General features: G+C 38.3%; 1 protein-coding gene across 2 annotated transcripts in view; it reads left to right on the forward strand.

Annotated features, from left to right (window-relative positions):
* Positions 1-22182, forward strand: part of ABCG1 (ATP binding cassette subfamily G member 1) — a 53449-nt gene that overhangs the window by 25983 nt on the left and 5284 nt on the right. For both annotated transcript variants that reach the window (XM_026713607.2, XM_026713608.2), the window contains exons 3-11: positions 3743-3860; positions 4811-4943; positions 7511-7561; positions 8614-8759; positions 11347-11470; positions 12989-13103; positions 15157-15305; positions 18607-18708; positions 20442-20610. In XM_026713607.2, coding sequence (XP_026569392.1) covers positions 3743-3860; positions 4811-4943; positions 7511-7561; positions 8614-8759; positions 11347-11470; positions 12989-13103; positions 15157-15305; positions 18607-18708; positions 20442-20610 — 1107 coding nt within the window. The remainder of the gene's footprint in view (positions 1-3742; positions 3861-4810; positions 4944-7510; positions 7562-8613; positions 8760-11346; positions 11471-12988; positions 13104-15156; positions 15306-18606; positions 18709-20441; positions 20611-22182) is intronic.

Here is a 22182-nt window from a genome sequence, read left to right on the forward strand (position 1 = left end):
CAATAATGAAAAAAGGCACTGTCTCTCTGACAACCTGGCAGATTGTGCCTTTTGCAGTTATTAGCCAATGGGCTGGTGCTTCTTTTTAGCTTGTTCAGCTAACTTTGGTTTATGATTAAGAGGCAGGGAAAATGTAATGATGCAAAACAATGAAAAAGAAAATAATTCTGTCACAGCATGCTGTCTGATAAATGCCATCCAGCTTTCTAAAATCACTTTAGAAATCTCCTAAATCTTCAAGTAGGGAAAATACACAAAAATTGGTTTTCAACTCATTCTTCTCTGTATTTTCTTCATCTCAATATTTTTCTTCCTTAATGATAGACTGTAATTCTTGGGGGACTTATTCTATTACTGTTGTACTACAAAACTGATCATGCAAAAACGTGTTTACCAGACACAAATATTCTCATTTATTCCATATCCTTCTCCTTTTACATTTTTCCATCAAATTACATAGTGGTGGGATTCAAGTAATTTAACAACTGGTTCTTCCGGACTTCCGGTTTGCCAGGCTTCGGTGACGGCAGGGATTCACGATTCTCCGCGATCCCTGCCGTGCTAGCCGTCTTGGTGCTTCCGATCCCAACGGATCTGGAGGATAAGGCTGCCCTGTTGAGGCAGCCGAAGATAGGGGGGATCCGGACAGGGGTTGAGGAGTATCGCAGACCTCCTCCCCAGCCGGCAAAAAACCCCTTTTCTCAAGGCGGTGGAGCGGCGGTCTCAATGGCCGCCACAAAGAAGCCAGCAACTGGCTTAAGAATGTGCAGGAGGAAGAAGGAGGAAGTTACAAAATGAAAGTTTTTCTTGGCTGAACCGGGACTTTAAGGACATGTTTAATACCTTGAAAACTACTATTTTTTTTTTGGATGTTCCCAATGGAGGTTTTCTAAAGCGGCAAATGAAAGTGCTGAAAGGGAAAGTCACTCTCCCTCCCTTATGGAACTAACAAATGGACATGGAAAATCTGCTTTCTAATAGAAGGTAAACATTTAAAGCCCTTTGTTACAAGTGGGAAGGGAGAGGTTTGGAAAAAAAAATTATATTAAGACTTTGTTGGAGGAGATGCCTTGAAGATTAAGAGACTAGAAGCTAATTGCAAAAAGGATTTAAAATACAGATTGGGTTTTTTTCCCTAATTGACATTACCCCAGGAAGAGAAACTGCAAAAGGAAGAATTTTGTGCTTTGCCTGGACTGTTTGATGACTTTGGGACTTTGGGGAATTGTTTTAAGTTTGGAAATATTTTGATTGGCTTAATAACAAGAAGAAGATAAAGAAAAAGAAGAAGAAAAAGTTTATAATGGCTCTATCTCTCAATGAACTAAGAAAACAATATGTAAAAATAAGGAAAGAAGGCAAGGATGCTATGGGAGAAGCCCTTTGTTTTTTAGAAATGGCGCTTGTTATGTGTCAGCAAATTCAACAACAGCTGGAAGAAGCGGAGGAAGAAGAAGCCATTTTTAATGAGCTAAAAAGTTTGATTAAGAAAGAAAGGAGAAAGAGAGGAGGGAAAAGGAAGGACTTAAGACTTAAAAAAATATCTATGAAAGAGAAAAATAAGATGCAAAATCAATATAATGCTAGAAAGCAAAAGGAAAGAAAAATACAACAGAGAGGGGAAGCCAAGAAGGCGGAGGTTTGGAGAGGAGTGGGTAAAAAGTCTAGCTGGGTCAAGAAAGAAAGGGAAAAGGGGGGAAAAAGTTACAAAGGTATAAAACAAGATGGGAAAAAGAAAAAAAAATTTAGGGACAAAGGGTAATGTATGATCTAAAAAAAAAAAGGATTCTGCAAAGTACACATGATAGTATTGTAGTATTTGTATTAAAAATAGAAAATTAGAATTTTATAAGATTCAATAAAAGAATTAAAATATTAAAGTACAATGTTAAAACATTTAATAATGAATGATTTTAAGTTTTAATAAAATATTAAAGGAAATGTTTAAAATATTAGTTTAATTATAGAGTTTAACGGGCTAATGTGCTGATGTTATTATAGATTTATTATTGTAGTATCTGTTTTTGAAATAGTAGAATGTACTAAGCAGAATCAGATTGGGATTTAGGTGTTATTTTAAATTTCAATTTAGGGGAATGATAGAAAGGCATCATACTCTGATTAGTGATTTCAGGAGAAATTATCTTTTTTTATATTGGGAATGAGATAAATGGAAATGGAAAAAAATGGACAAAAGATATAAAAATATTGACTTAAAGCAAGATGAAATATATAAAATAGAATTAAGAAGAGGGAAAAGCGGGGAGGAGTTATATAGAAGATATAGAATGGTAAACAAGATAGGTAATGGTATATAAGAAGAGCATGAATTTAATTGAAGTCCATACAAAAAGAGGTAATCTGGGGCCAAGCTACTTTCTAAAAGGAAGTTTTATGTTTTGTGTGTGTATGTTTAACTGAGAATTAATAAAATCTCGGAGGAATGCCAGATGAGAATAATTGTAAACAAGTCAGAGGGAAGTATAAATATGATGATTTAATAGTAGATAAATATAGAAAAGAAATGTGATTGAATAAGAGTAAAGAGAAATAATGTGAAATTTGTTAAAGGGAATTTATGTGTCTACATGGAAATGGGGTAAATTAGAAGTATGCGATATAAAATAATGTTTACCTGCCTTGTAAAGATTTATAATGGAAAGAGGTTTTATGTTTTTAATGTTTAATGATGTTTTGTTTTGTTTGTCTTTAAAATTAATAAAATTTGTTTAAAAACAACAACAACTGGTTCCTCCTAGTGACCGGTTGGGTGGGTGTGGCTGAGGGATGTCATATGACTGAGCGGGCATGCCCAATTCAACGTCACTCATGGCAAGGTGGGATGGTGCAGGTGGGCGGATGCTGCAGAGACAGGATGATTTCCTACATACCATTCCAAGCCTCTCCCCGCCTCTTGGGCTGACCAGATATACTCTGGTTGCAGACCCCAGTGGCCACCAGCTGGCTTGTTGAGGCATGCAACATGCTGCTGCTTAAGTTCCCGGGTTCCTCGCACAAATGTTGAAAGTCCAGTACTCTTTCCCCGCCCATTCAGCCTGCGCTCTCCTCTCACTTCAGGTACCGATTCCCCCAGCATGCCCAAATTTTAAGAATTAGAGCTGTGGGGAGGCAAGGTGCGCTTATCTCTGTCTCCCTCTAGGACTGGCCATGCCCCTGGCCCCGCCCTGCCCTCAAGGTCAAACACAAACCTTATGTGGCCCTCAATGAAATCGAGTTTGACACCCCTGATCTAGACCACCATAATGTTTAGGCCTACAATAAAAAACTTTTTCTGTAACAACTGAAAGATTGTTTTAACCAGTCTAGAGCTGATACAAACTTATTGGAAAATCATAGAAAAATATTAGAAATGTTTTCCTCCTCTAAAGCCAATGTGCATCTTATAGTCCAAAAATATGGTATATTAGCCAAGAAAAATTATAACTAATATTATTTACAATTACTACTACTGTCTGATCAATGTCATTTTATTTATTTTAACATGATTAAGATTTTATTCCTATTAAAATAGCTAGGTTTTGTAAAATGGATTGCACCTTGACTAAACCAGTTTTGTAATTAATGGGTTTCATTACGGTCTTTTACTTGCTTTCTGACTCTGATTTTGTATGTTTGGTTTGTTTTTGAGCTGGTCTATGGCTTTAACAAGGTGCCTACCTATTTTAGAGACCCATGTTTTCTAAATTTTAGCGCTCTTTCTCCCTCCTTTTCATTTTTATAGGTTTCAAGACTTTGCTGAAAGGAATTTCTGGGAAGTTTAGTAGTGGCGAACTGGTGGCAATTATGGGTCCTTCTGGAGCTGGGAAGTCGACACTTATGAATCTTCTGGCAGGATACAGGTGAGGAAGTGTACAAACACCGGCATCTTTTTATGACCAATATTCTCAAGATGTTAAGTGTGTTGCCGAGATGTTACTGTGTGAGAAAACAATATATTTGAAAATATAGGCTGCATTTCTTCGTCAGCTTTAAATATTAACAATGGTTTCTGTGTAAAAAAGAAAAACCCAGAGGTGTAATAGCTGGAATCAGGGTGAAAGATTGGAGGTCTTCACCTCTCGCTTTAAATAAGCAGTTTGGACACTTCCTCTGTGATGATTTACTTTCTAGGAGCACTTGATCTGGCATCTCATCCATAGCTCTGATCTGTGGGACAGCCTTTGCAACACGTACTGCCATTCTAACAATTATACGGGAAAAAAATATTATCCATTCTTGGCCATGAAGCTTAATGCAAGGGTTGCCAACCTCTGGGCTGTGACCCACTAATGGGCACTGAGCTTGTTTGTAACCGGGCTGTGGAAATGGGCAAGTATATGTGGTGTGTGTATGTGTGTGTGTGTGTGCACATCCCCATTTGTGTGAGCAATGGGTGAGTACATGCAGGCATGCTCTGTTTGCAGCAAAGGCAGAAAGGTTGGGGAACTCTGGCTTAATACACTTAACTTTTAATTATGAAGGTATTTTCAGCCTAAATGTATTAGTCTTTCAGGAACTTCAGAGATGTGAATCCAACACTGTGTGCTATTAGGAGAGTTAGTTTGCATATGATAGTTACATTTGTGCAAACTTGATAAATACAATTTGTGACCGGAGTGCTTTTCCATAATAACCCTTAAACTGTAGACTCAGACTCTGATAATAATTATTTCACACCTCATACTTACTAGCAGATGCTAAAAAAGAACTGACTCTTGTACTGTGAAAAACCTGAGTGTGCAGGTTTACCTGATTAATCTGATCTAAAGGCATGGGGAAAAAAATAGCCTGTTTCTTCTTTTGCTTTCAGAGAGACTGGGATGAAAGGAGAAATTCTCATCAATGGGCAACATCGTGATTTGCGTTCTTTCCGCAAAGTGTCTTGTTACATTATGCAAGATGACATGCTGCTTCCACATCTTACTGTCCAGGAAGCTATGATGGTATGGTTATTAATAATAGCAATCACATCTATACATCATACAGTTCTCATTTTTCTGAATTAGCTTCTTCCTGGGTTATGCCGTAATTATTACGCATCAAAGAGCATGAAAGAAAGAGGGAGGGAGGTAGGAAAGGATATAATGGTAAGCTATATACAGAGTTTTGTTGGAAGAAAGGAATATATGAGCTAGAACTGGTGATTTTATGAAGCTATATTATAAATCACAAAATCTGGACTTTCACAGAGAGCGAATACAGAAACAACTGGAATCCTGCTATTTACTTGCATATTTTAAAGCTTTTATATGCTGCCCCAAATCAGTACATTCAAGGCAGATTACCACTATCTGTATTATTCTATTTCACTGTATGCTAAAATCCTATTTCTCCCATAACACTAAAGATGAGTTTATCCATTTTGTTTATATTTGAAAGACAAGAGAAAGGGTGTTGCTTTCATTGCATGTGGCTAGTATTAAATAGCCATTGTGTTTCAAACATTCTGCCATCAGTATATATGATGCACATTACTTATTTAGCATACAATGAGAACATGACACAGTCCACGTAATTATAAGTAAAACTTCTAAGGGGGTATGGCAATGGCCTCATAACTGGATGCCCAGTTCAGCTATCAAGGCGATCACCTCTGGCATTGTTCATGCAAATCTTCTAGGGAACCAGACAATGCACATCATGGGCAATCTTGCAAATTATGTTTAATAGTTTGCATATCAGCACCACAATCACAACAAGGGGAATCTTTCCATCCCAACTGATGCAGGGCAGAGGCACTTCTTCCAGTATCATACCTAATTCTGTACAATCTCGACTGAACAAAACAAGTCAGGTCAAAACCAGATGGTTTGGTAGAGGGATCACTAATGGTTAGGCCACACAAGAAGATACCTTGGATCATTTCTCACTCTTGGCATTCTATTCTGGTTCATGTTAAGTGAATAGCTGGCCTACGGGATTTCAGTCTCGGGTTGGGCTGTGCCTGGTGAATCCTGGTGAATAGGGTGGGCCTTGTTATTCAATATCCTTGACCATAGCTGATTGAGAGCTTATTGTCTTCTAATGTGGGGTGGTATGATATTGCTAAGTACCAGTAACTAGTGCACAGGAGTGGAATGCAATGTGCCAGAGATGATATATGTTGTCCGGCAGATTTGTGCATCAACCATTGGGTGCTGTTAAGCCACACACTGACACAATATTTACCTGTGAAATAAATCAAACTGTTGTTCATAGACTGTTAGCATCAGCACCCCAGGATGTTCCAGCCAGTCTGTTCAGTAAATTATTGTGGTTTTTCAATTTTGCAGGAACTGCAGAATAGATATTGCTTGTCAATTGATTCATTAAATTGGGGGGGGTGGGGGGGGAATGACTTTGGAGTATTTTTCAGCCAGTCTATTTTCATGGTATTCTATGCATATCCAATTCTTCGTCATTTTCTCTATCGTGCTGGGAGTCTCAGAAATAATCAAAATTACTTGATTCTATATTGTTGATCGAATATGTCCTTTCTAAGCAAGCATTGAATTTGAAATTAAAACCTGGTCTTTTTGAGCATTGTGTTACAGATGCTGAAATGAACAGATAAATCTTACAAAGATATGTGTATCTCAACCTTAAAAATATACCAAAACTTGCAGGTCTTGAACTATGTGATTAGGTCTCTTGAACTGCAACAGAATCAAATCAAATATTTGGCGGGGGTTTGTGTGTGTAGTATACATAAATGCATTCACAGCTTTGGAAAATATTATTTTTCTAATCAGAATTATAATAACAAAAGTATAATCTTCAGATCAAATGTTTCCAAGTAGTTTCTTGAAGAGATGGTTCAGATAAAGATGGATTTTTTTCCTCCTCATGAACATCTGTGTCAGGCCAGCTTGGGCATTTAAGGAAGAAAGACCCTCCACTCCATTTATAGGGACATATATACTTTTAATAAAGCCAAAAGGTGTTACAGTATAAGCAAGGCCAGATCTGAATATTCCCGTGTAAACTCAGTGCTTTTCTGGTCTCCTGGGCTCTTGGTCCCCTTGGTCCTTTTGTCAATGTCTAATGGCATTCAAACTGGGTGTTTCAGTAACAGTCCTAAAGTTTGGCACCTCTTTGGTGGGTGTTCACATTCTGCTTTGGCTTGTGTCTTTGGATCGGCCAGGCTCTGTTCCGGGCTGACATCTCTGGTTCTTGTCATCCTGTTATTCCCCTTCCCTATATCCCCTAACTACTCCCTCCCCACTTTTATGGCAGGATACCATTGAAGCAAAGCAGGGCTGAAGCGATGTGATGGCAGATCTGGCAACCTGCAAGCTTCTCACATTGCTCTAACAAATATTGATCCTAACTGAAACTATTGATAATATTTCATCTCTCAAGGATTTATTTCCTGGCTTCTATACAGTAATAGCTATGTATTTTAAATAAGCGGCTACATTAGTTTCAAAAGACCTATACTGTATTATGGGAATTGGGTAAGTACTTTGCATGGCTGACATCCTCCCCCCAAATAAATTGACTTAATAAGTATAATATTCTACTATTTCAGGTGTCTGCCCATCTGAAACTTCAAGAAAAAGATGAAGGCAGGAGAGAAATGGTATGTGTATTACTGTATTCCGACTTAAAATGTGATACTTATTTTCTTTTAGAAGAAAACACAATATGCTTTTTATATCTGAAAGTATTATTTGTATATGTAAAAGTAGTATATTTAGAAGATTTTATAGAATATTTTTTCTTTTTTTGACCAGATTTATGAAATGTTGAATGCAAATGATATCCAGTTTGCATATAACTTATGTAATTCAAATCAGTAGGTTGAAAAGACTGAATGGAAGAAATATGGGAAATGTACATATAGAAGAATTTGTGCAATGACAGAGAACTCTTCATTGAACATGAAATTTGAGTTCTCAGCTGGATCTTAGGATTTGAGCTGGTGGTAAAAAATGCTTTTCACCTGAGAGCCTGTCTGGTATAGTGATAAGAGATCAGGAGAGCCAAAGTTTATCATTTATCAAACTCAGTGGGCAACTTTAGGCCATCGCTCTCTTTCAGCCGAATTGACTCAATAGGGTGGTTGTTATGTGATAAAATTAGGAGAGATGCTGAAGATCCAGACATACTTACTTAGAAAGAAATTAAATGGATATTTGTGGAAGATGTGCATGGACTAAACTATATCTCAGCCGATAAAGATGGAAGTAAAGGAATACAAAGGCGCTTTGCTGAAATTCTGACATTCATTTTTGCAGTCCAAATTTGGTCATCCCAATCTTTCATCCGGTTTTTAAATGAGAAATGGGCTTGTAATAAATGTAAAATAGATCCTTAGCAGAGTGTATAATACATGGATAATAGTAGAACAGGGTCATAGTTTTCATCCAAAATGACTACTTAGTCTTGTTTCCTTATGACCTTAACAATAATTAGAAATAGCAACTTCCAAACTGTTAAACTATGTTTAACTAAATATTAAACAATGTGCTTCCTAATACTTTAGAGCTGGCATATTAGATTTTTTAATAAAATATTTACCTATCCACTTCCCTAGTTTCAGATATTTATGTTTCAGAGATCACTGTTGTGATATGAATACAGTTACAGAAATTATTACCGAAGTTTCCCTTATGTTGTTCCTCTTCACAGGTGAATGAGATCCTGACAGCTTTGGGTTTGCTGTCGTGTGCCAGTACTCGTACTGGAAGCCTTTCAGGAGGGCAGAGAAAGCGTCTTGCGATTGCTTTGGAATTAGTGAACAACCCACCAGTTATGTTTTTTGATGAACCTACCAGGTAATTTGTGTTCTGGAGTGAAAGGCTGACAATTATTACAAATACGCTTTAAACATTTATTATTTTTAATATTAAAGTATTAAAAAATTAAAAGTATTCTCTTGATGTTTTAATTTTAAATTTTAAACAGATCTATTTAAAAAAAAAAGAGACCTTTGACTATGGAAATTCACTTTGTGCTTTTATGTATTTTATCAAGTTGAATATAATCCTGAATTTAAGGCGTTCTTTCCCTCCAAAGGGAGGATTAGAAAAATATACTAAAATACAGATAAAAATTTGGTGTAATGCTCAGCTTCCTCACCGTGTCAACCTAGGATTGTCAACACCAGATGAAACCAATACTGGAAACTTGCCTAAATAAGTCCAATAAATATGTGCATGTAAATCAGAATCAAATAAAAAATATGTTGATGCTAAAATCAAAGACCAAATTGACATACTTAATCCTATGCATTTAATTAATCATCAATATTGTTCAATTATCTGTAAAACAAGATACTTGAGTTATAAAATTCATGGATTTCCATCTTTATATGTTAGCTTTCATTCTATCAAACATAAATAACTCATACACAGGAACAGACACTTCCTTGTAGGTGTCAAAAACAAAATGGGAAAACAGGATGGGGATGGGACAAAGTAGAATAGCTACAGCATGAAAGAAAGGGAAAAAAGGAGACAGAATGAGAAAGTAAAGGAGAATAAGTAGTTGGATGGTTAAGAAAGAAAGAAAGAAACTAGATTTCATTTTTAAAAGGTTAAATTTACAGGATAGCTGGTCCTCCCAAGCAACAGCTAGTCCTTAGGCTAGAAACATCCATATATTTCAGAATACACTCTGCAATTGTTTGCATCTCTATCCACTCATAGTGATTATTTGAAAATAAAATCTTGCCTTCCTATCAGATAACTACAATGTCAGTATGTATTACTGGGTTAATATATCCTTTATCTCTTCATTAAGTGCAGTGTATGTGGATTGTGAAATACTAGCCTATATTCATTGATCACCATGGCTTCATGAGTTGGTCCCAAGTTTTTTTTAAACAACCCTAGTAATAACAACAGCAGATGCAACAACAACGAACTATTTGGCACTGAGAATACAAGGAGGTTCATGGACATATTCTTGTCACTTGCCAATCTCCCTATTTTAAAATAGAAAAAACGACCATGCAACAAACTCTAAAGCAAAGGGGCAACCTCCTACATTTTCAAGAAGCTCTCAGGGCACCCAATAAATGTAAAAAACAAGGAAATAAAAATGTTGGTAGCTATAGTCCAGGCTTTGCTTCTCCTCTACAAAAAGGACCAGCATAAGCAGAGATAGCAGGTAGCACCCAATCTAGTGTGATCTAGAGGTTGCTGGAAGCATTGTAATAATTACAGGCTTGGCCATCGTTTTTATTGAATAATTTTTGCTTTACAAAATGAATCATGTGAATTTTCTGTATTTCTGTTTTTCAAATATCTCATTTGTATTCAGAAAGTACTATTTGACAAAAGTACTTTCCTATCAAATAACTTTGATTAATTGAATATATGCCAGCCTTTTCAAAACCTCCCAAAATGAGAGGTTAATTTGCTCTGGGTTCATGACACTCCAACATAGAATGTGCTGAGATATGTGAAAATGTATCACATATAATATTACTAGCTCGATACCCGTGCTTCGCTACAAAACCATATGGTCGGGCTTAGTTTTGGGGGAGGAAAATAAGGGAAAGCAATTCTGCCTCTGCCGACCAGCATCCATCAGTATTCATCTGGCTAGTATACTGTCAGTGTGTGAGAGGATTGAGGGCTGTTTGGAAACTGAAGCAGTATTTGCTGTGTGAGTAAGGAGTCTGGGTATGGCTTAGCTCAATTGTTCCGTACTAAAGCTGGTTGGTGCTCTGAAACTGAAACTCCTCTCCTCTGCTTGTGTTTTGTATTTGGAACAGATTTCTTTTCAAGTGGGGAGGGGGAGTAGAACTCCTTAGCATCAGAGCCTGTTAATAATAATATACGAAATACTAAAGCTCTGGTGGTCATTTCGAAAAATCCTTTCTTAGTGAGCACCTAGAAGTCAGTGGTGGGATTCAATTTTTTTTACTACTGGTTCTGTGGGCGTGGCTTGTGGGCGTGGCAGGGGAAGGATACTGTAAAATCTCCAGTCAGAAGTGGTATTTGCCAGTTCTCCAAGCTATTCAAAATTTCTTCTACCGGTTCTCCAGAACTGGTCAGAACCTGCTGAATACCACCTTTGCTAGAAATCAAGAGGAACATATGTGCCAGATTTCAAGTTTGTAGGCTTTACAGTTCTGGAGATTTTGTGATGATTCGTGATAATATGTGATAAGCATAATAATATATAATAAGCATCACTGATAAATGATGTAATCAAGGCTACATTTTGGTACAATATGGTATTAGAATATGGTATTAGCAACCTTGTAAAGGACAAGCTAAAGTGTGTGTGGCGGGGGTGGGGGGCGGGAATAAGTAAAAATTGCCTTTCATTCAAACTTCTCATTTCAAGATCAATTTTGGATATGAAAAGAACAAAGTGGGCAAACTGTGTTTTCTTCATTTTTTTCCATAGTGGCCTGGACAGTGCATCTTGCTTTCAAGTTGTCTCCCTCATGAAGGCTTTAGCCCAGGGTGGCCGGTCCATCATCTGCACTATCCATCAGCCCAGTGCCAAACTCTTCGAACTTTTCGATCAGGTAGAATCATAGAGCTGAAAGACATGTATATGTACACACTGTGTCATAGCCACTTGGATCCTGGTCTTGAAAAGGCCTTTCCTCATTATTAAAAGATCCTTCATGTTAGCATCATATTTAACAATCATTCACAGAGGAAACCTGTAATACGTCACCTGCAGAAAAGGATGAGTCAATGCAGTTGAATTTCTTTGGGAATCACTTAGAACAGAGTGGTATAGAGAAGTTATCCTCTGCCAGCTATTCCTTCAAAATGCTTACATTGTAGTAAATGCATTTATTAGGAGTATATAAATCATTCCTAAATATTAAAGTAATTTGTTTTAATAAGGTGGTTTGCCCCATAGAAATCCACTGCAGCACTTTGATGTAATATTCTGCCTTTGCAAAAAATCTAGGCAGGGCCAATCTGCTTTGCTCATCAGATCTCAGAACCATAGCAGCTGAGTGAAAATAGCTATATCATTTTGATGAATATAAGTGAGGATGTTTCATTTCATAAAGGAGAGGAGGTTTGAAAAGGTTGCTTTGGTCAGATATCAAGAAAGAGAAGTGCCACCTTGAAGATCTACCAGTCCAATCTTTAGCACAGGAATAAAACACGAGATATTGCTAAGTTCACCCACATTTCCACTCATGCAGCTTTTTAACTCTCACTCAACCTTTCTCAGACTTCGGAGTTTATTATGTTCCACATATGATATGTAATAGGTTTATGCAGATGTAATTAAGACATCCTTTATTTTGATGGATGGTTTTCTTCAAATAAGCAGAATGACTCCTTTGCTTGATGACAATATGCTGTTCATTCAATCTGTTTATTGAGATAAATCAGACATATCATAACTCTTCATGAAGGTGACTGAATGTAGATCTGTGAAGACAGGGCAAACATATCTGTAAGTCTTTGGAGTAGATTGCCAATAAGTTTAACAATTATAGTTTAACAATTCATACCAAAATTAGTAATCAATTTGTAATAAGAAAAAAGTATTTAACATATTGAAATTTGTCAGCCATTAAAATATAATATAATGAAATTAGGAAATTGTTGAGAAATTGAAGACGTTGTGTATTTAGGAAATTTGTGATGAGAAAAATGGGATTAGAAATTAGATCTGAATTAGCCCTAGTGTGCATGCATGCTAACATATGTAACAAATAATTTTGTTAGTTAAAGTTTAGGGCTAATTTAAAGCTACACCTGAGAAAAATGTTGAAATGAAAATGTTGTACAACAAGGCTAGGTATGAGAAAAATAAATGTTTTTTATGTATATGAGGAGAGAGATTAATAAATTAAAATAAAAAAATATCTTCCAGTAGTTAAACCTGGAAACAGATATTATATACTGTAAAATCTTATTGGTTCTTAGTAAGTACATTAACATCCTGGAGATTTAACTATGTCAGTGTCTCTCCTTTAACTTAAATAATATTTTTGTAATAAGATTGCATATCATAATTCTGAAGCTAGACAGGAGTATTCTTCATCATTTCTTGTTTTTCTTTATTTCAGCTCTATGTCTTGAGCCAAGGGCAATGCATTTACCGTGGAAAAGTATTAAATTTAGTCCCTTATTTGAGAGATTTGGGTTTAAATTGTCCAACATATCACAATCCAGCAGATTTTGGTGAGCAAAATGATGGAGGTTCTCACTTTCTTTCACAAGCTTTTGGGAATGATACTGAATTTGTGTGTGTGTGTGTGTGTGTGTGTGTGTGTGTGTGTATATATATATATATATATATATATATATATATATATGCATAATAATTATATGGTATCTGTTTATTGATATCTTATATCCTCTAATGGTAGCTAAAATTGCCAGATCTAGTTCATTTAAAAAAAACAACCCTTTGAAATAAAACTAAGAGCAAGTAAAATACAACTGAGCTGTATTTGCTGAATTTTTTCCTTCTCTTTTATGATTAAAAATACAGAAAGTCAGGGCACGCTTGATTTGGGGGATAATTTGATATTCATATTGGAAATAAGCATACATTCCAGAGGATATGGCAGCCACAATCACTTTACATTAATTGATGGGTATACTTTACAACTTTACATACTGAAAATAGAATTTCATTAGGAAAGTCAAATGTTCATGACATTTCTTTTCAAATATTTTACTTTGGAAGTATTCTTATGGAGTAAAGAACACCATACTGAAGTGTGCTTTAAAAAAAATTTGTAGTAATTTTGATTATTAAAGCTATCATTCTGCATGAACATTGAAATAGAGTCCATGTTTAAATGTGTTGATCAGCCTTAATTTTTAAAATCATTTTAAACAATTTCAGGAATTCTGCAGTTTTTTAACTTCGTTTCCTCTGCATAGTTACCTGCTTTTCACAAACTCTTCTATAATATGCCCATAACATATTAGATTTCAGGATTATACTGGTAGCTGTACCACTAAACTTTCGTGTTAATTATATCATTTGAACAATTTACATTCATTCAAGGTCAGTTTGTGACCACTAGCTCATACACACACATACCCTCCAAGGCACCCACATCCCAAGAAGTCTGTGGGACTATGGTAAAAAAATATATATATACTGTAGTTCGGACCTTCCAACTTCTCATGAAAAAAAAAAAAAAACTCACAAAGTTGGAAGATCTCAACTATATTTTTTACCATAGTCCCACAGTCTTCTTGCCCTGTACACGCAGTGGAGAACGGAGCTGGAAAGCAGGTCAGTGAATGGATTTGGCTGCCATCAGGGGGTGAGGGACCTCTGTTTTGTGTGTGTGTGTGTGTGTGTGTGAGAGAGAGAGAGAGAGAGAGAGAGCAAGCACACATTGCCGCCAACCCTTGGAGGTTGCATTGGATCTCTCTCTCTCTCTCTCATCTGCGGCAGGGTCCAGGCTGCTGGCATTGAGCCCGGCACTCTTTGGGCCCTAGCGGGCATTGCAGCTCTCTTATCAGCTCTGTGTGGGGCAGCATAGATGGAGAAAAGGAGGACAGGCAGAAAAATCCTCCTCCCCCTTTTCCTGCCAAGCCTTCAGCATTGCAATCCTGGGATATGATATCTCTCACTCCCCAGATTATCCCTCTTGTGAAGAAAACCCAACCCAATGCAAACGCTGCCTTCAGCCACCTCTTTGTCGTGGTGAAACTCCTCTTTGAAAGGAAGACCTGCAGGTGTGTGTGTGTGGGGGGGCAGATTTCCTGCACACCATCCTTTTAAAGAGGAGCCCTGCACAGGTGCACATCCAAAAATGCTCCCTCCAGGGCTTCAGAGCCTCCATTCTTGCAATCCTGTTAGCACAGGTTTGCTCCGAAGCTGCGCCAGAGTATTGTACAAGGAGACCTCTGCAGTTACGGCGGTTTTGTTTTCTGGAGGCAGCAGCCGGAGCAGCACCCACGAGAGAGCTGGAACATAAGCTGGGACTCAGTTTCCTATCTTTAACATTCCAATGGGCATTAGTCACCGCTTCACAATGCAACCTGTCCCTTGTATGGCCCAAATAGTTGAGGTTTGTGGCACAACTTTGCAATGCGTTATTCGCATGCTGATGAAAATGGCAAATTCTGTAGATGCTGCTGCACTTTGTCCTGATGGTTGGCAAACTCCACAATTTTATGCATACCTGACAGCAAGGAATAATGCTCCATGAATCTGGCTTTTATTCTACTATATAGTGGGATTAAATAGTTTTTTCTATCTGTTTAGTGATGGAGGTCGCATCTGGTGAATACGGAGATCAGAATAGCAGGCTTGTAAGAGCTGTGCAAGAGGGAATGTGTGATTCAGATTACAAGAGAAACTCTGCAGGAGAAAATGAACTTAACCCTTTTTTATGGCACAAACCATCAGACGAGGTAATTCAAAGTAAAGGAAATCAAGTCAGCCACTTTGAGAACTCTTTGAGTTCTTTCGTTTTAAGTGCTTCCTTCAGCTGGGTGTTGTGTGACATATAAGCTTAATAAATGCATTATTATTTTGATTAATCACATAGCAACACAGATGTTTATACTGGGTTTGGTATTTTTATCCATTTATTGAGCATTATTGTTGAATTATTTTTAAACTGTAATAGAAAATGAACCTGGCTCAGCAGATAGTTACACAATAAAAACCCCATCATGCAGGGGTGCTTCTCAGGTAATTTTGTCCAAAAAGTTTTATATGCCAACATGAGCACTTTGAACTGGGCTCAGAAAACAATCAGCAACTAGTGTTACTTTTTCTTTGTAGAAGTAAATTCCCCACATTATAATGCCAAATTCTGGCCCATCTGCAATTTAAGACTATCTTCAAGATTGACCTCACAATGAATGTTTTGTAATAGTCCAATTTTGCAACTACTAGGATATGTGTTACTAATTTGAAATCTTTCTTCTTGTAACTAATTTGAAGTGCATTTGATTTAACAATCAATATAGTAAAAAGAATCCCAGGCCATAGATATCATGTGACTGTTCAGCATGAAAGGAGCATCCATAGACTGCCACCCTGTTATTCAACTGGGAATTCCAGTCCATCCAGAATAGGTTCATGTCTGAAATTCAGCCTGTAATAGTAATACTGAGTTTAATTTCATTTTTTTTCTGTCCATTCAAGTTTGGTAAAACATGAAGTGACAGGTAAAGATTATAGTTGATGTAAATGTCTGAGTTATTTTTAAGTGTAAAATTCTAATATGCTGAATCTTTATATCATGTAAAGTACACTGCTCATAAAAATAAAGGGAACACTTAAACAACACAATGTAATTCCAAGTCAATCACACTTCTGTGAAATCAAACTGTCCATGTAGGTAGCAACACTGATTTACGATCAATTTCACATGCTGTTGTGCAAATGGAATAGACAACAGGTGGAAAGCATAGGCAGTTAGCAAGACATCCCCAATAAAGGAGTGGTTCTGCAGGTGGTGACCACAGACCACTTCTCAGTTCCTATGCTTTCTGGCTGATGGTTTGGTCACTTTTGAATGCTGGTAGTGCTTTCACTCTAGTGGTAGCATGAGACAGAGTCTACAACCCACACAAGTGGCTCAGGTAGTGCAGCTCATCCAGGATGGCACATCAATGCGAGCTGTGGCAAGAAGTTTTGCTGTGTCTGTCAGCGTAGTGTCCAGAGCATGGAGGCGCTACCAGGAGACAGGCCAGTACATCAGGAGATATGGAGGAGGCTGTAGTAGGGCAACAACCCAGCATCAGGACCACTACCTCCGCCTTTGTGCAAGGAGGGACAGGAGGAGCACTGCCAGAGCCCTGCAAAATGACCTCCAGCGGGCCACAAATATGCATGTAGCTGCTCAAACGGTCAGAAACAGACTCCATGAGGGTGGTATGAGGGCCCAATGTCCACAGGTGGGGGTTGTGCTTACAGCCCAACACCATGCAGGATGTTTGGCATTTGCCAGAGAACACCAAGATTGGCAAATTTGCCACTGGCGCCCTGTGCTCTTCACAGATGAAAGCAGGTTCACACTGATCACATGTGACAGACGTGACAGGGTCTGGAGACGCCGTGGAGAACGTTCTGCTGCCTGCAACATCCTCCAGCATGACTGGTTTGTCAGTGGGTCAGTAATGGTGTGGGGTAGAATTTCTTTAGGGGGCTGCACAGCCCTCCATGTGCACGCCAGAGGTAGCCTGACCGAGATGAGATCCTCAGACCCCTTGTGAAACCATATGCTGGTGCGGTTGGCCCTGGGTTCCTCCTAATGCAAGACAATGCTAGACCTCATGTGGCTGGAGTGTGTCAGCAGTTCCTGCAAGATGAAGGCATTAATGCTATGGACAGGCCCACCTGTTCCCCAGACCTGAATCCAATTGAGCACATCTGGGATATCATGTCTCGCTCCATCCACCAACACCACATTGCACCACAGACTGTCCAGGAGTTGGGGGATGCTTTAGTCCAGGTGTGGAAGGAGATCCCTCAGGAGATCATCCGCCACCTCATCAGGAGCATGCCCAGGCGTTGTAGGGAGGTCATACAGGCACGTGGAGGCCACACACACTACTGAGCCTCATTTTGATTTACTTTAAGGACATTACATCAAAGTTGGATCAGCCTGTAGTGTTTTTTTCCACTTTAATTTTGAGTGTAACTCCAAATCCAGACCTCCATGGGTTGCTAAATTTGATTTCCATTGATAATTTTTGTGTGATTTTGTTATCAGCACATTCAACTATGTAATGAACGAAGTATTTAATAAGAATGTTTCATTCATTCAGATCTAGGATGTCTTATTTTTGTGTTCCCTTTATTTTTTTGAGCAGTGTATTTTATTCAAAGTATTTGCATGTTTCTCTGAAACATCTTTCTCACCTGGAACAGAAGAGAAATCAAGTCTGAGGAAGACTAAGAAAGAATTTCTCATGCATGGATTAATATATCACTCATTGTTAGCGGTGAAGTCTATGTTTAGTGTTCCTCATTAGTGTTGTTGAGAAGGAGCTATATCTCAAAAAAGAACTCTTTTAAATTCAAATAAAATGGTTGAGTTCTGTTTAGAAAGTTAAAGATTAGTTGGCCAGATCTTAAATCTGATTCAACAAATTTTTCTCTCTTAAAACTGTAAATTTGAGTCAGATATGTCAGACATTCTTTCAATTTAGGTTCCACTAAAATCAGGTCTGATATTAAGCAATGCATTCCAATGGCCAGTGCTTCACCGAGCTAAATTATTTGTCTGTGCACTGAATCCAGGTCAAACATCACTGCTGCAGCCCAGAAGTGGGGGAGTTTCTCTTAGATTCTGCATGTTGGAAATAGTTTACATTGGTTTTCTGCCTTCTGCGACGTCAGCTGGTACAAATGTAGATCTAGCTTAGTCTGACCTGATTTTCTGCCAGCATTGTGGATGTTTCTCTGATCTGGCTGCACTTGGTTATTTTCCTGGCTTATTTTGGCATTTTGCTTATATATTTTAAAATCAGTGGATGACTAACTGTCCCGAAAGTAACCCAGCCAGCATGTTTTTTTTAATATTTTGCCCTTCAATAGAAACCAACTGCAACAAACCAAATTTTGATTTAATATAATGCTTACTTAAATGCTAGACAGCAAATTTGTAGAATCAAAGTTATGTTCATTTATATTGGTGTTGGAATCCAAGAAACAATACAAACCAAAAATTTCTTTCCCACTTGTGTTTTGCACCAGGATTCTTCATCCATGGAAGGCTGTCATAGCTTCTCAGCCAGCTGTCTTACTCAGTTTTGCATTCTGTTTAAAAGAACTTTTCTCAGCATAATGAGGGATTCGGTAAGGCTCAGATTTTAAGTATAAGAAAGAAAAGTGCATTGTAAGTTATCAGTTTTGATCTATGAAGCCATATTATTAATATTAAGTGCATAAAGTAAAAGAAAGATAGGTTTGATTCGTTTAGTGTTGCATAATTTAATCATGTTTCAAAAGTCAGGAGATGTAAAGGGAACTATGGATATAAAACTTTATATGGATGTATAACGTGCTTTAAATAATACTAAACACATTATTAGTATTTAAGCCTCTGGGGTTTCCGCCCCCCACCCCCCCCCGCAATCTGCTTTGACCTACCACCTCTGTAGCTTCATCCATGCTCTTAGCAGAGGTCTTCAGTTTTGCTCCCTTCTAGCACATCCCTATCAACCTTAATGAATACAAAATACTGGAAATATATGGAATTAAAATTATAAAGTGAACTGTAGCAAAAAAAAAACCTTTGCCCAGCCCTGTAGTGGAGGGGTTGGCAGAACTCAAAAAAAAAATTAGAAAAAGAGAATAAGCAACAATACACTACACTCTATTTAATTATCCAAGGCTCTAATTATAACTCCCTTCTCTTTCCCACAAGCTTCAAAGCTAAGCCATAAATATCCAGAAAGACACCTGTAATAATATTCCACAGAGTGCTTTCCTCTATCTTATCAGAGGATGTCCTTGAGAAGAAGAGTCTGTTTTTTCAGTTCAAGTAAAATATTTCCGAGCCTCTAGGTGGCAGTGTTACAAAGTATCTTAGTTCTCACTTTCCCCCCTCCTCTCTGAAAAGCATAATAAACAAGGGAAAGCCGACGTGAAATACACAAAAGCGAAAGCGCAAAAATCAAACAAAATCTAGAGAAGCCTCTAGCCCAAAAATAAAAAGTCCAGAAGAAGAATAAAACATATGAATATATAAAAAAAAAAACAGTCCAGTTATCCAATAAATAACAATGAAGTCCGGAAGCAAAGAAAAGAAAAAAAAAATGGATTCTCTCTTTGACGTTTCCCTAAGAAGAACGCCGCTTAGTCAGTTTTGTCAAAAAAAAAAAAAATTCACATAGGTTTCTTCAAATAGTCAGAGTAAACTTTCAAAGCTCAAAAAATTAAATAAAAAAAAGTTCTCACCCAACCGACAAACTCTTTCTCAAACTCTTTCCTTCTGGAGCCGCCCCGGCTTCAGCAGCATGGGGGCTGCCTCTCCGCCGCTGGCAAGAAGAGCTTCACCCGGGCTCTCCAGGGATTTTGCGGTATCCCCGGAGTCCTCAGGGTACGCTCTTCACGATGGCTGCCCCTACAGGACAGCGTAGGTCCGTTGGACCGGCCGGTAGCGGAGATATCGGCTGCAATCGAGGAGCTCGATTGCAGACCGTATCGCCACGGCGCAGGCTCCTCCCATCTCCCTCCCAAGTATATTTTTTGTTGTTGTTTTTTTTGTCTTCCCACCAGTCCCTCACTTTTGTCTTACATTTGATTGTTACTGCAAACTTATTCCTTTTTTTTTCACACTGGAAAATTTATGAAGATACTTTAATTTTTCACTAACTGGAACCATTAACTGGAAGCATTACATATAAGAAGCCTCTTAGGTTAGGCTAGTACAAAAATCACATTGTTTTTACAAAATGATTTGCATCCTCACTTCTATGCTATACAGAGACATTCAGTGTGTGTGCATATGTATAGATGTTAGCATGCTATAGGAGTTGCTAAGTCAAAAATATTATTAGCTCAAAGGTAATTTTTCTCCCTGACAGGTCCTGACACATCTGAGGGTAACCTCTCACATTGGAATTGGACTTCTGATTGGCTTGCTGTATCTGGGGATTGGAAATGAAGCAAAGAAAGTCCTAAGCAATTCTGGCTTCCTCTTTTTTTCAATGTTGTTCCTTATGTTTGCTGCTCTCATGCCAACAGTCCTTACATGTGAGTAACCAGTATGACACAGCTGACTAGGCTTCTTTAACCAGCTGCTTCTCAAATATCCTGAACTTCAATTCCCAAACATCCTAGACTTTGTTTTCATTGGCAGGGAATCACAAGAGAAGCTGTAACTGTTCATATGACAGCAGTGGTGGAAGGTTGCCAATAGGCTAATAGTTTGATAAGCCACCTATTAGATGGTTTTGTTCTGACCTAGGTTTCCCAAAATTATGAAGCAGATTCCTCATCCTGATAAAATCCCTTTTGTTTAGGTTACAGTGAATTCCTCTCCAGCAGAGTCTTGGCAAACAGTCTTTCATGAGATTTCACAACTACAGACCTTTATCAGGCTTGGAGAGTTGCCAGGCTGATTATAGCAGCAATTACTTGGCAAGAAATCAGGAACAGATCTTCACCCTAATGAATTGAACTAATTATCTCCTGCAAACACCACTCCCCTTTTGCTCCCGTTTATTACCTATGGGAGGGGCCATTCACCATCCACCTGAACCTTTACTCCCGAGTCGACCCTTGTTCCCTTCTCCTGGCAGGTCTGTGCATGCACACACTGGGGACAGGCTCCAGCTGTTCTTCTGCACACTGATCTCCAACTCCAAAGGCAGCTGATAACTGTCAGGCGGCCCTGGCCCCATCTCTGCCTCCGACACAGAGCACTTGTCAGAGCCTTCCCCAGACTCCAGGATTGGCCTATTCTCCTCCCCAACCTCCTCACTGTCCGAGTCTGGTGGGCCACAACAGGTTTCAGTAATACTAGCAAAACTCCATGTAGTTGTTTTATGCATACATGCATACACACGCACAAGGGCTGAGCAGCATTTTGGGACCATAGAAAAAAGGCTGTACAGAGCTTACGGTGGTGCATACATTATCATCACCATTATCATCACTGTCTGCCTTCTTATATATGACTTGGGTATAGGCAGATTAGACTGTAGAATGTAGAGAAGGGCTGTCAAACTCACGGCCCACGGGCTGGATGCGTCACGTGCTGGCCACGCCCCCACCCAGTTTAGCAAAGTGGGGGGAAGTCCTGATATGTTACATGATACTGCTGTGTCGACATGAGTTTAACACCCCTGGTGTAGAGTGTTAAAAACAACCTTTATAATCAGCAGCAAGTGATGTTTCCTAATCAAGATTCAGGAGAAATATCTTAAATCTACCACTTTGGCTAGCACTTTTTCACCAACAAACATGAGAACAATGAAAGGAAGTTTGTTTATCAGCTGAAACTCTTCCCACTCTCTGACCATTTATTTCCCTTTCCTCCAGTTAATCAGCTAGTCTGGTTTTAGCACCTTTCATCCTAATCCTTTTTGTTTACTATAAGGTAAGTGAATTCAGCAGCTGAAAGAGATCTAGTCTTCCAACCTAATCTTGTCCTTCATTGCTAAATCTGTGCAACTAAGAGGGAAAACGTCTTTTCACTTTAGGGTTTGATTATTTAAAGTCCCAACAGCTGCTCCAAAGTGGAGGATGGGAGACCTGCAGTTGTGCTTATCAAACAATCTGTTTAATCAACCAACAATGTACAATCATGTATAGAGCGTATCA

Source organism: Pseudonaja textilis, chromosome 7 (assembly GCF_049901715.1).
Source record: "Pseudonaja textilis isolate UNSWEBS1 chromosome 7, rPseTex1.2, whole genome shotgun sequence".
Classification (NCBI taxonomy): domain Eukaryota; kingdom Metazoa; phylum Chordata; class Lepidosauria; order Squamata; family Elapidae; genus Pseudonaja; species Pseudonaja textilis.